At 33.7% G+C, this 14,292-nt stretch overlaps 1 protein-coding gene across 11 annotated transcripts in view; it reads right to left on the bottom strand.

The window, feature by feature from the left end:
• LOC106873723 (nephrin) overlaps window positions 1–14,292 on the bottom strand; it is a 248,522-nt gene that overhangs the window by 52,822 nt on the left and 181,408 nt on the right. For all 11 annotated transcript variants that reach the window (XR_008264131.1, XM_052967830.1, XM_014921200.2 and 8 more), the window contains exons 15-16: window positions 13,893–13,991; window positions 9,475–9,636 (exon numbers count right to left, since the gene is read on the bottom strand). Coding sequence is in view for 10 of the 11 variants with exons in the window: in XM_052967830.1 (XP_052823790.1) it covers window positions 9,475–9,636; window positions 13,893–13,991 (261 nt within the window). In the remaining variant the exon portion in view is untranslated. The remainder of the gene's footprint in view (window positions 1–9,474; window positions 9,637–13,892; window positions 13,992–14,292) is intronic.

The following is a 14,292-nucleotide window of genomic DNA, read 5'->3' as shown; positions in this document are numbered from 1 at the left end:
TATATATATATATATATATATATATATATATATTTGTATACAACGGGCTTCTTTCAGTTTCCATCTACCAAATCCACTCACAAGGCATTGATCGGCCCGAGGGTATAGTAGAAGACACTTGCCCAAGGTGCCACGCAGTGGGACTGAACCCGAGACCATGTGGTTGCTAAGCAAGCTACTTACCACACAGCCACTCCAACGTCGGAGATCCAATTTTTCTTTTTTCCAGGTTAATTGTCAAGGATTATATTATCTATTCTAACCATCAGTGTTTAATCCACTCACACTGTATAACAAAATCCCTGGGTTAAAATCAGATGAAACTAAAACTAGATCAGTTAATCTAAATGAAGATAAGTTGTCAGTGGAGAATTAGGCTGTTTACAAATGTCTGCTTACAGACAACATCATTGCGAGGATTTTTTTCTCTCCAGTTTTCCAACCATGAAGCTTACTACAGCCAAACACTTTCATCATAGTTTGTTTACAGCACAAAGAGGCAGATTGTTTACAACTGATGAGATTATTGCTCTGACTGGGTATAGAGAGCAGTGAATAGAGTGTAATAGAGAAAAACAGACTAAGAGATTTGTAAACCATAGGTAAATTGGATAATAATTATATTAAGTGAAGGCTGCTGAGGTATACTCTACAAGCAGAACTAGCTGAATTATGGCTAAAAAATACGGCTTCTTTAATAAGATCATTATCCAAAGAACTAAGTTAAGATTTTCACATCTGTATTCACTGTGTCTGGAACACTGGAATAGGTTAATGATGTTAACATACATCGTAGAATCAACAGATAGCCCTTAGTTCATGGGTATGGCATTCAAGCAAACTATTTCTGAACAGAATATGAATCTGTTGATAGCAATTCATTCAAATTGTTTTAAAACGCAAATAGCAACAAGAATAATTTTTAAAATTTTATAGGTATTTTTGAATTATTGGTGCTTGATTATTAGTGAACGATTATCAGTACTAGCTGGTGATTTTAACTAGAACAAGGATTTATTGCTCGTGGTGTTATCTTAGTTATTGCATCTGTTACCTAATTTCTAAATTAGAATAAGGACAACACTTTTGGTGAAAAAGATTATTGATTAGAGCAGATACAGAATTTAACAAAGAAGGCTCCTTCTCAGCAGGGAGGGAGTCTCAATATGGTCACTCAGCCTGCTAGAAATAGTAACCAAATCTTCAAGTCAAAGGAAGGACTATGCATTTAAAGGTGTACAAAGAGACACCTCTGATCTTAAATCTGCTTGACAAGGACTCACCTTGGGATAAACAACTAACCGAAAAGCAAAAGTGACCATGGCAGAGTTCAAAGGAGACAAAGCACCACTGATTGAGCCAGCCTCCTTCTCTTTTTAAATAATAATAATAATAATAAAATAATGTCAACAGAATTACAACTGAAATAATGTATCTTTGAGAAAAATACATTATACTGCTTGGCTAAGCTGCTTACTTTTCAGAATATAGGACAATGTGCAGAGCAAATACATTGCTAGGCCTTTCTAGAATAAATAAAGTATTACAAATAAAAGGATTCCTTCTAATCAAAGAGACTTGATCAGACATGCATGTTACTGAAGCTGAACAAAGACTGTTGTTTAGCGAAAGAGTATCAGGTTTCAAACCTTGTGTCTAATTTGAATACTGCTTTACTTGAACTAACTCTAGAAGCAATAGAAAGAATAGCAGAATATAAAACTGCTTTTAGCAGTAATTGAGGAAGCCTCTACATGGTCGATTGACTTAAAAGAAATAGCAGTTGAATGTTCTTTAAATTACACTCTACTGCCTTAAATAAACAAGGATACACTGGTCACTGTGGTTCTAATCGTACAAAAGGACAGAATGGTCACAGCTGAATTGCCTTTGACCATAGGTCTGTTTAGTCAGGGCTGACTTGAGATGTTGGGCAACAACAGCTGCATTTAATGATGAAAATGATGTATATACTTTTAGCTTTTATTGGGTTCTCTCATTCGACTGTCACCACACTGGAACACTACTTTGAAGAATTTTACTCAAATGAATAGACCCAGGAATTTTTCCCCTTTTTATGACTGGTACTTATTCTATCAGTGTCTTTTACTGAACTGTTAAGTGGGGACATAAATGTACCAACAGTGGTTGTCAAACAGTGGTGGAGGGCAAGCAGACACACGCACACATGATTAGCTTCTTTCAGTTTCTGTCTACCAAATCCACTCCCAAGACTTTGGTTGCCCTGAGTTTATAGTAGAGACACTTACCCAAAAAGCCATGCAGTGGGACTGAACCTAGAACCACACAGTTGGGAAGTAAGCTTCTCACAATATAGGGACCATTTATCTTAGTTAAATCTTATTTCAATTTCCTTTAGAATGAATTTATTTCCTTTTTTTCTTAAAGAACCAATGTTTTTTTTTTTTTTTCAATTTGTAACTTCTATCTTGTATAATGAGCTTATATCTGACAAAAGGTTCAATTTCGCAGGCAGCTCTGAGAGTTTTGATCTTGATGAGATCTATGCACAGAGGATTTTAATTCAGTAAACATACTTGAATGTAGTAATGTAAAACCAGAGCCTTAGGCTGTCAGTTGATTAAGATTGCAATCTAAATGAAATGAACATTCATCAACACATACACTGCATCAAATGTTTAACTAAATTGTTTGTTTTCCGACTGTAGAGGATTACACAGAGAAAAGGTGATTTACATGTCATATAAAAATGACACACGTACACACATTACATTTTCCCTGTCTCTGAGCGTTTGAGTAAATGTACTAAATATTAATTTTTCATTCACCAAAGAAATGAAAGAGAAACTAGACTGAATGGTCAACCTTAATTATACTGCTGAAATGATCAATAAGGTATTCAGAAGACTGTTATTAACTGCATGTGTTTGTGTGTGTGGAAATGCATAAGGCTTTAGTTCCATGAGGTTTTTTTTTCCTAGTCTTTGATCAACCCATCATAGAGATACATCAAAACAGATTCCAGAAGGCTGCTATTCGAAAGAAAAAATGTTAATATGACTTGAAGTTATCAACATCTCACTATTTTTTTCTCACCTCTCTTGCATAATTGACCAAACTTAGTCGGTTATAATAGCAAATTATTTTATCAGTCCTCACAAAGATGAAACAACAAGAGAACTGACAATAGGTTTCTATTTCAGGAACATGAGATGCTAAACATTTTGCTCAAAATTTCCTCTTTTTCTACTACTACTACTATTACAACCACCATTACCACAACTGCTTGCACCAAGAAGCGGAAAAAATATAAATATTAAAATACAGGTAAAATTTTCAGAAATTTACTTTTTTAAATGCATTCCCTAGGGAACAAGCACACCGCAAGATACTCCTCTTATGATAGAGGGAATAGGTTGGGAATACATATTTAGAGACAGAAACACACAGAGAAATATTGGCAGAGTTGTTAGAACATCAGACACAATGCTTCATGGTATTTCATTCCATCTCTTCTGAGGCTCAAATCCCACTGATTTCATCTTTGCAGAGTCAATAAAAAGTAGCAATCTAAGATGATGGATTGGTAAAATTGAGAGAATACTGGACCAGTTGTTTTGCAGTACCTGTTCCAACTGTTCACATTCTAAGCTCCAATGTTGCCAGGACCTACTTGGACACTAGGCTTAACCCATTACCCCGTTTTAACACGACCCTTTAGTATCTCAAGTACCTTTAGTGGTGTCTATTTGGATGCATTCAAAACAAGTTTCTGGTTTGAGAATACCCTCCCCCCTCTCTCTTACCTGTCATGGAGGCCTTATAAAGAGTCACGAGCACTACCTAGTCCAATGGGTTGGACGATTTGACTGAGGACTGGTGAACCAGATGGCTACACCAGGCTCCAATCTGATTTGGCAGAGTTTCTACAGCTGGAGAATAGTTCTACTATGAATATTTCCATGACCCTCTGTATCAGAACTCATCATTGTTCTTCTATCTTTAAGTGCATGTTTCACTTACATATAGGAGAGCAGGCAGGACATTGCTATTAAAGAGATTGGCAAGCAGTATCTTGTTTAGCTGTGCTTTGAGCACATCTTTTATTGAAGCAAATACCTTCCACCTGCCTCTTACTCTGTGAGAGATTTCAGCATTCATGACTCAACATACACTAACTGTTTCAAGAAGATGTATTCTTTCACTTCAATTTCATCACTTCCTACTACTTTGTGGCCTTGTGCTACTCTTTCAGACTCTCCATGTATTTTGTTTGCATATGATAAGCTCTATTGTAAGAGTCAGGAAGGATTCTCTTCAAAGCTCTTCACTGCATGTCTCAAACCGATCACCAGAGACACTGATTGAAAAGGTAGCATCAACGTTAATGGTGAGTTGCTAATAAGCCTCGGAATCACAGTAGACATCATGCTCTTCTCAGAAACCTCAGATCAGTTGCAGACTAAGCGTGTTACTGTCTCCTTGTCTCGACACAATATGACGGTTGTAAATGAATGTTACTGACATGCAGGTGGTGTCCTTTGTTGCCAATCTTGAATGAGTACTTGTCTGGCCACACAGAGATATTACCTGGCTTGGAAACAGGTGAGGGTTGGCTACAGAAAGAGCATCCAGCTGTTGAAAATTTGCCCCAACAAATTTCGTCCAACCCAAGCAACCATAGGAAAGTAGATGTTATAATAGTGATGAAGATGCAGTGTACACAGATAAATAAATAAATCATAGAGTCTTTGGAGATTTTGAGAATAGCTCTCTATGGCAGCTCCTTTATGCTGATGACCGAGTTCTTATAATGGAATCAGCAGAGGATGTAGAAAAGAAATTCTAGATACAGAAGCAAAACGTAGGACAGATCTTATAGTTAACTTAACAAGCATGAGAGAAGATTGAGCTCTGCTGACACCAGGGAAATGGCCATGATCATTGTGTTCAAACAAAGTAAATGAGAATTCTATCTGACAAACTATGGACATACAAGAGGCGCACAGGGATCAGAGTGAGGCTGACAGAGAAGGTAGACTGCATGTGAGAGATGTACAATGACAGTATACACTAAGAGCAAATGCAAAATAGATAATATTGAAAGGTCTCTAGGTAGTTGTTTATAGCATCTGTCACCAAGGTGAACTAATTAGCATTGGGAGTGAGTATTGTGAGAGCATGGTGGCCAGAGCTGGGAACAAAAAGATTATTTTTCTTTAGGGTGAAGAGTGAATTGTATGATGTGTACAAAGAGCAATGCCGCATGGGAGTGAGACATGAGTCTTGAATACAGAGGATTTACTGAGACTAGAAAGAAATGAAGCAAACATGTTTTGATGGATGTGTAATGTTAGCATGCATGAATGACAGAGGATTAATGAGTTGATAGAAAAACTGAACGTAAGTGGAATCAAATTAGTGTGCTAAGAGAGAAGACTGTATTGATATAGGTGTGTGATATGTATGGGAGATGATGGCTGTATAAAGACATGCTGCACACTAAAAGTGAATGGAACCAGTAGAAAAAGGAGACCAAGAAAGACGTAGAAAAAAAGTGGTCAAAACTGATCTCAAGATGCTGCACCCCATGCAGGAGATGATGGTGTGTTGATTGGTAATTTGTAAGGTTGGCAAATACCAGATCACAGAAAAAATAACCCCACCAACTGTACAGGCATGGTAAATCTAAAGTCACAAAATGGTGGAAGTCATATAGATTGCATGCGTGCATACACGCTGTAATATCTACTATAGCTGTCTCCCCTGCACATTGACACCCACTTACTTTCCCTCCACCCTTATCTTTATCATTCATCTCTCCGCCATTGTACCATTTGTTGACATAAGATCCACCCACTTTCTTTCCAGGTTCTCTTAAGAGAAGTATAGTCTCTATAAGACTATTCCCAGTATATTCACCTTCATCCACACTTCCTGTACTGTCAGACATCCACCTGTCCACTGTCTGCTACCATACACCTCAACCATTCCACATCATTGCTCTTCCTTCTGTCCTATTGGTCAAGTTGCCTTCAATGTATACATCTCAGAATACTGAGTACTCATCTATCGCTCAACCTTCTACAATATCTTCTGCATCATTTAGTGTCGACTCATCTTCCATTCACTCCCATATTGCTCCTGTCTCTGCCACGCCTCTCTTTACCATTCTCACAGAACTTGGCTGTCTAAAGAAAGCAGTGAGTCTCTCCTCCACATCGTAGCATGTTCCTCTCATCTAACTATGGAGACCTTTGGATCTACCTGGACCTCTCATCACTCCAATACTACATCCCCTTCTTATTCTAATCATCCTAACTCACTCACCCATCCTGAAGCATTTTAACACTTACCTCTTCTATATCCTCTCCCTTTCTCAGACAAGCTGATATATAGTATCCCATCATTCACTACTACAACTTGTCCACTTACATTATTTGATATCACTTCAACCCCTTTTACAACTTTCTTGACCCTTTCACTCTGTTTCACCTTGCAATCTTTTGTTCCCTCATCAGCCAGGTTACACTCAATAAACAAACACATTAGGATAGAGGCAAGACCCTTCAACCTTTGGAGTATGGGACAAATCCACTACTGTTTGTGACACTAAATTCACCCAGAATATTCTGTAAAGGTGTTGATAAGCAAACAGAAACACAGGGCTGAGAGGAACCTTTAGTCTTGCAGGGGTGAAAGGTTACCTCTCTCATGTTGATGCCAGGAAAATCTGCATCCACTGCACTCTTTGAAGTGTGAAGGCTTCAGCCTTTTAGAGTGGTCGAGGACGTATCTAGAACATTCTGTAAAATGGCAGCTGTGAGGAAGGACATTCAGCCATAGAAACAGAATTTAAAAGTGAAATGTATAAATGATAAGTGGTCCTTTCACCCATGCCAGCATGGAAAGCTAACATGAAACAATGATGATATGTAAAAGTGTGTGTGTGTGTGTGTGTGTGTGTGTGTGTGTGTACACTTGTGCTTTGTTATATATGTAATACATATGAGAGTACAAGAAAACAGGAAAAAATAAACTAAGAAGAATATAATGTATAAGAACCACTGATCTGCAACTGAAAATAACATTTGATGCTCATTTTATTTTACTGTTTATAAGAAATAAAATCAGAAAAAAAGCAACAAAAAAAAAGGAAGAAAGAAAAAAGAAATCTCACACATAAGAAAGACTCAGAAACAAATACCAAAAAAAAAAAAATGTTTTATATATCTTCATTCAAAAATTTAAATTATCAATTTATGCAGTAAAAAGAATTTTAGGTAATATTAAGCCAATTTGGTGTTAACGGTTTCAATACAATATGATAAAGAATAAATAATAAAAATTAAATATTCCAAAATGGTAATTTTCCAAGCTAATTCTCATGTGTTATTTGCCATGCTACCTAGCTATGTATCTAAATGAGCATGGGCTTGTTGTTTCAATCAGAAAATCAGATTTATATAGATTTTAAACATTTTATGGCATTTTGCTGATTGTTATTTTTCCTGACTAAACTATTATGATTTTATAGTGAAAGATTAAACTAACTGCTCATTGGGGAGTTAGCTTATTGCTTCGGTACCGATAGGCAAAGAGTGATAGATCTAAAAATGTAAAAGATCTTTGTGAAAAATCAAAAGATTTAATTTTCAATAAACTCTAACATTGTCCAATATTAACCTTTATTTTAATAGTCATAAAGCTTTATTTCTCACAATATAAACAATTATTTTAATTCGTGTGGATGTGAGTATATGTGCGCACTTTCCAATATTATAAAGGACAAAACGGGAATAGCCTATATTGTAAATATCCAAGGAGAATTCATTGTTGCTTGATTTATTCTATATTTAAGATATTAAGAGATGACAGTTAAGTAAGAAAATATTCAAGGGAATAACAATGAAAGATATTATTATTATTATTATTATTATTATTATTATTATTATTATAATTGATCACATGAATACTAAGAGAGAACAAGATAAACTACAATTGTGTTAAGTTTGTAAAATATCAGTTAATAGCCAAGAGAGTTCAGGTGATTTGCATAGTAATGCAGGTTTGAAAGCAGAGAGTGGAAAGCTATGGGAGGACAGAGAGAAATAATTTGTTTGCTTTGGCTTAGATTTAGTAAGACAGCTTTTAAACAAAGATTAAAATTTCGGTGTGGTCAACTAGAGTTTAGCATTTATTGAAATTCTTCGGCATAAATACGTGAACTAAGGCACTCCTAATTATACAATAAGACAAGTAGATGGAAAACTTAAAGATTATCACTTAAAACCAATATTCAAAATACATTTATACATAAACTCGGTACCAGTTAAAATATGTCTGAGAGATATTTGAACTTATAAAATCATTTTGCAGAAGTTTGTCACAGGGTAAAAAAACAAATTCTGGCTCCCACCACTCTCTCCGTGACAAACTTTAAAGTGAAAAACCTTTAAATATCTCTTAAACATACTTGAACTAGTTAACAACTTTGATCACTCTCAATCACTGCTTCATGCATCAATTCACAAATCTTTACAAATATATTTTCAGAATACAATCTTATTTGAAATGTAATTTAGATTAACTGATTCATGACTGTCTCATCTTTACTCTTATCATGCTAACATTAGTTAGAGATGCTTTTTTAAAAATTAATTGGTGTATTTGCACAGAATTGGAGTAATTGTTTCAATAGCTGGAAGCCATTTCCACTGTTAACCATTTAATTTGTGAAGTAGAAATGCAAGCTTTTATCAGTCAAAAACTTGAAACAGAATTATGTGCTTTACCCAGGAGCATAATAGTGCTTTAAGTAAAATTTGAAATCATAACCACGTGGTCTGACGCAGTATAGTAATTACAGTCACTATTCTTACAACATTTGGTAATCTATACCAAAATAACGAGCTTTTAGTCATTTCTGCAATTGTCTTTTCTAAACATCTACTTTAAGATTTTACAAATAGCAAAGCGACAGAAACAGGAATCAGTGAATTAAAATTGATGATTTGGTTTAAACAGTGATTAAATTTCAAGTTACCTAAGCAATCAAAGCAAGATATTTTAACTATTCAATAATTAGATAACATTAGATTCAAATGTCTAAAAGCTGACATAGTTCAACATTTTTAAGACAGAAGGAAGAAAACAAGACAGAATAAATGACAGCAACTTTGTGTTTAAACACTTTCACTGCATAGTATAAAGGTAATAAATTATGAAATAGTAATTTCACAGCTAAAGTAAAAAAGAGAAATAGAGATATTTTGCAACCTCATTAAATATTCCCAATGACTGTGTGAGAATCACTCGTTGTCATTGAATTGAAGTATGTTATTGTGAAGAAAACATTAATAAACTAGATAGATCATATCTTCTAATTCCATAATTTTATAAACATGAGAAACCTAACATCTGTTCCAGAAAAATAAGCTAACAGTCACAGAATGGCAATTGAGAGGAGGAAGGGGAGGAAGAGTAACTTACTTTCTAGGCGTTTCCTTTTCCTGCGGATAAAGAACATGATGAGACCAATGTTAAGTGCTAAAAGGAAGATGCCAACGATGCAAACAACAAGAATTATTATGAGTGGCATATCATCGGAATCTTGAGGCGGTGCTGCATCATGCTCCTCAGGTGGGTTTAAATCTAAAAAAAAAAAAGAAATAAAAATAACAACACAGGTATAAGTGACAGAGCTTGAATTTAAAACTGATCAATTTGACTAATACTTAGCATTCAAAGAACAACATTTCAGAGTTCAATAACATACATATTCATTCTTGATATTTTCTGGCAGACTGGGATAAGACAATCTGATCGTTGTTGCTCTTCATTATTGGAGAACACCTTCTTGCTTTACACCATGTGTGTTTACAATAATGTGAAGGCACTTTGAGACCCCATAGTGTTTTATCCTCACTGTGTGTCTCACGCCAGATCCATGAATCTAACAAGAATACCATTTCAATGTTTATAAGGAACCAACAAAGAAATTGCTGATGTCTTTCGAATGCATACAACATTGAAAATCTACAGCAGTGGTTCCCAACAGTCATTCCCAACCCTTTTATTTAAATGAGTTCGCCCATGGACCCCTTTTAATATGTTTATCCTTATATATATTTATATACAGGGATGACCAAACGTTACCTGATAGTAAATCAAAACCATTTAATCCCAAGATTTATTTATGTTTAAAAACTGAATGAATTTAATAAAAGCATCTAAATATGAAACATTATGAAACTTGTTCAAACTGAAATCCTTCTTGAGCGACACTATTTCTCCAAATGAATAAAAAAATTGAATACTAAGTATTTACGAAATTTTAATTTACTGTTGGGTGACTTTTGGTCAACTGTGTGTCTGTGTGTGTGTGTGTGTGTCTGTATATATATATATATATATATATATATATATATATATATGAAATTTTGAATTTAGTTCACAGAGCCCTGTATTACCTTTGTGGACCACCAAGGGTCCATGGACCCCAGGTTGGAAACTGATCTATACAATAATGTACATATTCATTCTGAATCCATTCTGGCAGATTTAAATGTGAATATCTGCTCTATGTGATTATTTAATCTGCTAAAAATAGCAGCCAAGAGGAAGAACATATTGGATTATGTAATCTTTCATATGCTAAGGATGGAATGGTCAGGAGAGGAATGCCTTTCATCATCAGGCTATTCATTCAACAATGATCTTGAATTACACTCTACCACCTTACAATAAAGACACATTGTACAATGTGGTCCTCATCTACTGAGTCTGGAAAAAAAAAAAAAAAAGAGAAATCCTTGAGATATCCATTTGAACATGGGTTAGCCTAGTCAGCCTTGACTATATCCTAAATTACAACAATCACCCTTTGCAACCCCCTCCTCTGCACTACTTCACCTCTACAAATTTTCTCTAAAAATACCATGCCAAATATTGTATACAATCCTCCATTTTAAGAGGCACTATGGAATTCCCAGCTATTTCAGCAATGCATATTAATCTCTCAGTGCCTTTTTTCCCCAGACATGTAGATAGAAAAATAAATCATGTCAACATTATTCAATCTGTGTTGAACAAGTTAATGTTTTGCTATAAATTATAAACGATGTAATAATAAACGAAGATAAATGTTATCAATTTTCAAACTTACAATAAAAAAAAACAATGGCTTAATTTTAAATGGTGGGGTTTGAAGGAGAGAAAAAAAAAAGCCTTGATGAGCCAACCTTAATCTTAAAATTATTTATTGAATATATCAATTTTCTTCTTTACTAAAAAATAAAATTGTTATAAATAATAATAATAATGTACGATTAATAGGGAGCCCGCTTAAGCAGACTCAACAACAGAAAGAAATATCACCTAAAAATGTGCATAAAATGTAAATTGAAAGAGAAATAAAGAAAAAAGTAAAATAAAATTGATCAGAGGGAGATAGGGAATCTGATTTTATTTTTTTACCATATATTTATATATTGGAAATTATTAATACATTTACAGCTACAAAACAAAGACAAGTATCAATTGAAGCGATATTCATGTAAGTTATACTCACTCACACTTCCACACACGTACTTGTGAGCATGTATACATACATGCATGCATACAAGTACAGTTACATACATATGTGTACAAATGCTCTTTTGTACACACATACAAACATGATATATTGATATTGCATGCTTGTGTGTGTGTAGATTGTTATCACTGTGCCGCAACCAATTGCCTCATCATCCAATAACTTCAGGGACTGGTAGATATCTGAGACGAAATCTTCTTGTGAATGTCATGATCGATAGACAAGGTTAGAGAGGAGCCTCTTTGTTATATCATCAACTGGCTTTCCTTTATAAGATATAGCATTAGATTTAAGCAAGATTTCCAAACATTAGATGACCCTCATTGTCAGAGACTTGGTGATATCAATTTTTCTCTTTCCACTCCTACCTTTTATTGATTTCTCCACCTCCAAATTTTTGATTTGTTTATTGCTGAATATTTTTACCATTTTTGTCCTCCTCAAGAGGCAGCACATTCTTGTTTCCCCTTTCTATAATTAATCTTCAGAGCCAGCATAGGCCATTACTTGTCAAGTCAAGCTTTCCAAGATATATCTTTATCAAACAAATATTATTTAGAAGTGACTTTCAACTTTTGGACCTCATTTCATCTATATTCATTTCTTCTCTATAATTTTTGCCAAATACCTATGAACTTTCAATAGATTTTCAACTTCAACAACAAATAAAAACCACAAAATAAAAATAAATACACACATGAAATAAATAAATAAATACATATTAAAACTTTTATATATTTGTTGTTTCCAAGTGAAATACACCAAAATAAATTGATAAATAACTCCTGGGCTTTTAGGCTATATTTCTTCAAGAAAACTTTAATATTATTTGGATGGTTTGTGGGAGGAAGAGTAGCAGAGCTAGAAATACAATGTAAAATTGATTTATTTCAAATAGATTGGAAATATTTATGCCCAGAGAGTTTTAACGATTTAAATGAAACTAAAACTGTACAGTTTACACATGAGTCTGATGATGTCTATAAAATCTAGTGTTCATAGCCCATAATAAGAATGTTTTCAAATAGTGTTAGAAAAAAGAAAACCATTTTTCTCAGTTGGCTCCAAAGTTTTCATGATATTACAAGTTTTTCATTAAGTTTTCATGATTGAAAACTGCTGTGAAATTTAGGTCTACCAGCGCCAAAAAAAAAAAAAAAGAATTCCTTTTGACAAGAAAGATGTTGAATAATGACATAGTGAAGATTTTTTTCCCTATCTAGTAGAAATACTTTTTCCTGAACTTTGCTAAGCAAAATGTAGCTATTTTTCATTTCTTCTGAAAAACGACAAACATTACTGCTTCAAACAACATTTGTAAAATATTTGAGATAGAATGCAAAACTAGATGCAAGTTAATGTGAGCATAAAATAATCATGAGTTAGACAGAGTATACTAAGTTAAATAACAAACTCTTGCTGTTGATCGGCAAAAGTAGTAATGAGGAAAATTTTAAAACAGAATAACAAGCTGCATAGTAAATATTATGTTTTGCAACCACTAACGGTAAAGAAGATTTGCCATGACAGTTTATGCAAATGCACAAATTTACAAATAGCACTCAATTCAAATAAACCCAGAAGACATGTAAGTATATAAAAGAAAAAAAAAACTGATTACATCTAAAATAGCACACAATACAGACCTATAAATACAGAACATAACTCCACCTATATTTATCTTGTTTAGGAATGACCAACTGTACAATATCTTGAGCCTGCTGGATAATGAAAGAATTAATTTACACCCTGTATACATCTAAATTATTAAGCACCGTTATATAAGAATACTAACTGAAACTAACAGCTCTATGCTTTCTTCTCAACAACCTACATTTCAAGAGTGCATTTAATTACATTTACATAGAAAAACCACAAACTATAACTTTAAATCTATGATGGAAATTTTTTTTCACATGGTTTAGGTACCATAACGTTTAATAATCCTTTACAGCTTGTCATCAGAAATATTAGAAAAAAAAAAAGACATCTTTCTTTCTTATTGATCAAAATCAATACCTATAATAAACTCAATATATCCCCTACAAAACGCATACTGTATTTACTTCAGTACAATGTGATTTCAAATATCACAAGAACCGCCCCCCCCCACACACACACACCATGCGCAGGTGTTTTTTTTAGACCTAAAATTCAGTGATATATTTTATCCTCTTATCTACTTTTTACTTCTAAATGTAATTGCAACCCAGAATTATGACCTCATGTTTGGTATTAAATTTCCTGCAGCACAAATAAATATGGTAAATAATATTAAATTTCTAACAATTTTGGTAACTTTCAAAGTACTTACTAGAAGTTTTTGCTATGAATTCTTTCCTTTGGTATTTGCTTTCTCCAAGTTTATTGAATGCAAGCATAGTTATTTCATATTCTTTCCCTTTTTGTAGACCTATTAAAAATATTTAGAAAATTCATAGAATGAATTTATTGGAAAAGAAAATAAAAAAGAAATTTTTACAAAATAGTTCATTTTGACAAATTCTGAACAAGAAATAAAAGAAATATTTTGATGAGGAAACAAAGTAACTAAAAAAGGATCAAGAATTTTTTAGTTTCAAAATTACTTTTGTACAGTGATAACAATATAATTATTAAATTTACCAGACTATGTTTCAAAAATTGCTAACATACATAATCAACATCATATAGGTTAATCAATTTTTGTGTATGCTTCTTTGTAACATTATGGA

Source organism: Octopus bimaculoides, chromosome 5 (assembly GCF_001194135.2).
Source record: "Octopus bimaculoides isolate UCB-OBI-ISO-001 chromosome 5, ASM119413v2, whole genome shotgun sequence".
Lineage (NCBI taxonomy): Eukaryota > Metazoa > Mollusca > Cephalopoda > Octopoda > Octopodidae > Octopus > Octopus bimaculoides.
The sequence above is the reverse complement of the archived record's forward strand: the minus strand, read 5'-3'. Positions and strand labels throughout refer to the sequence as shown.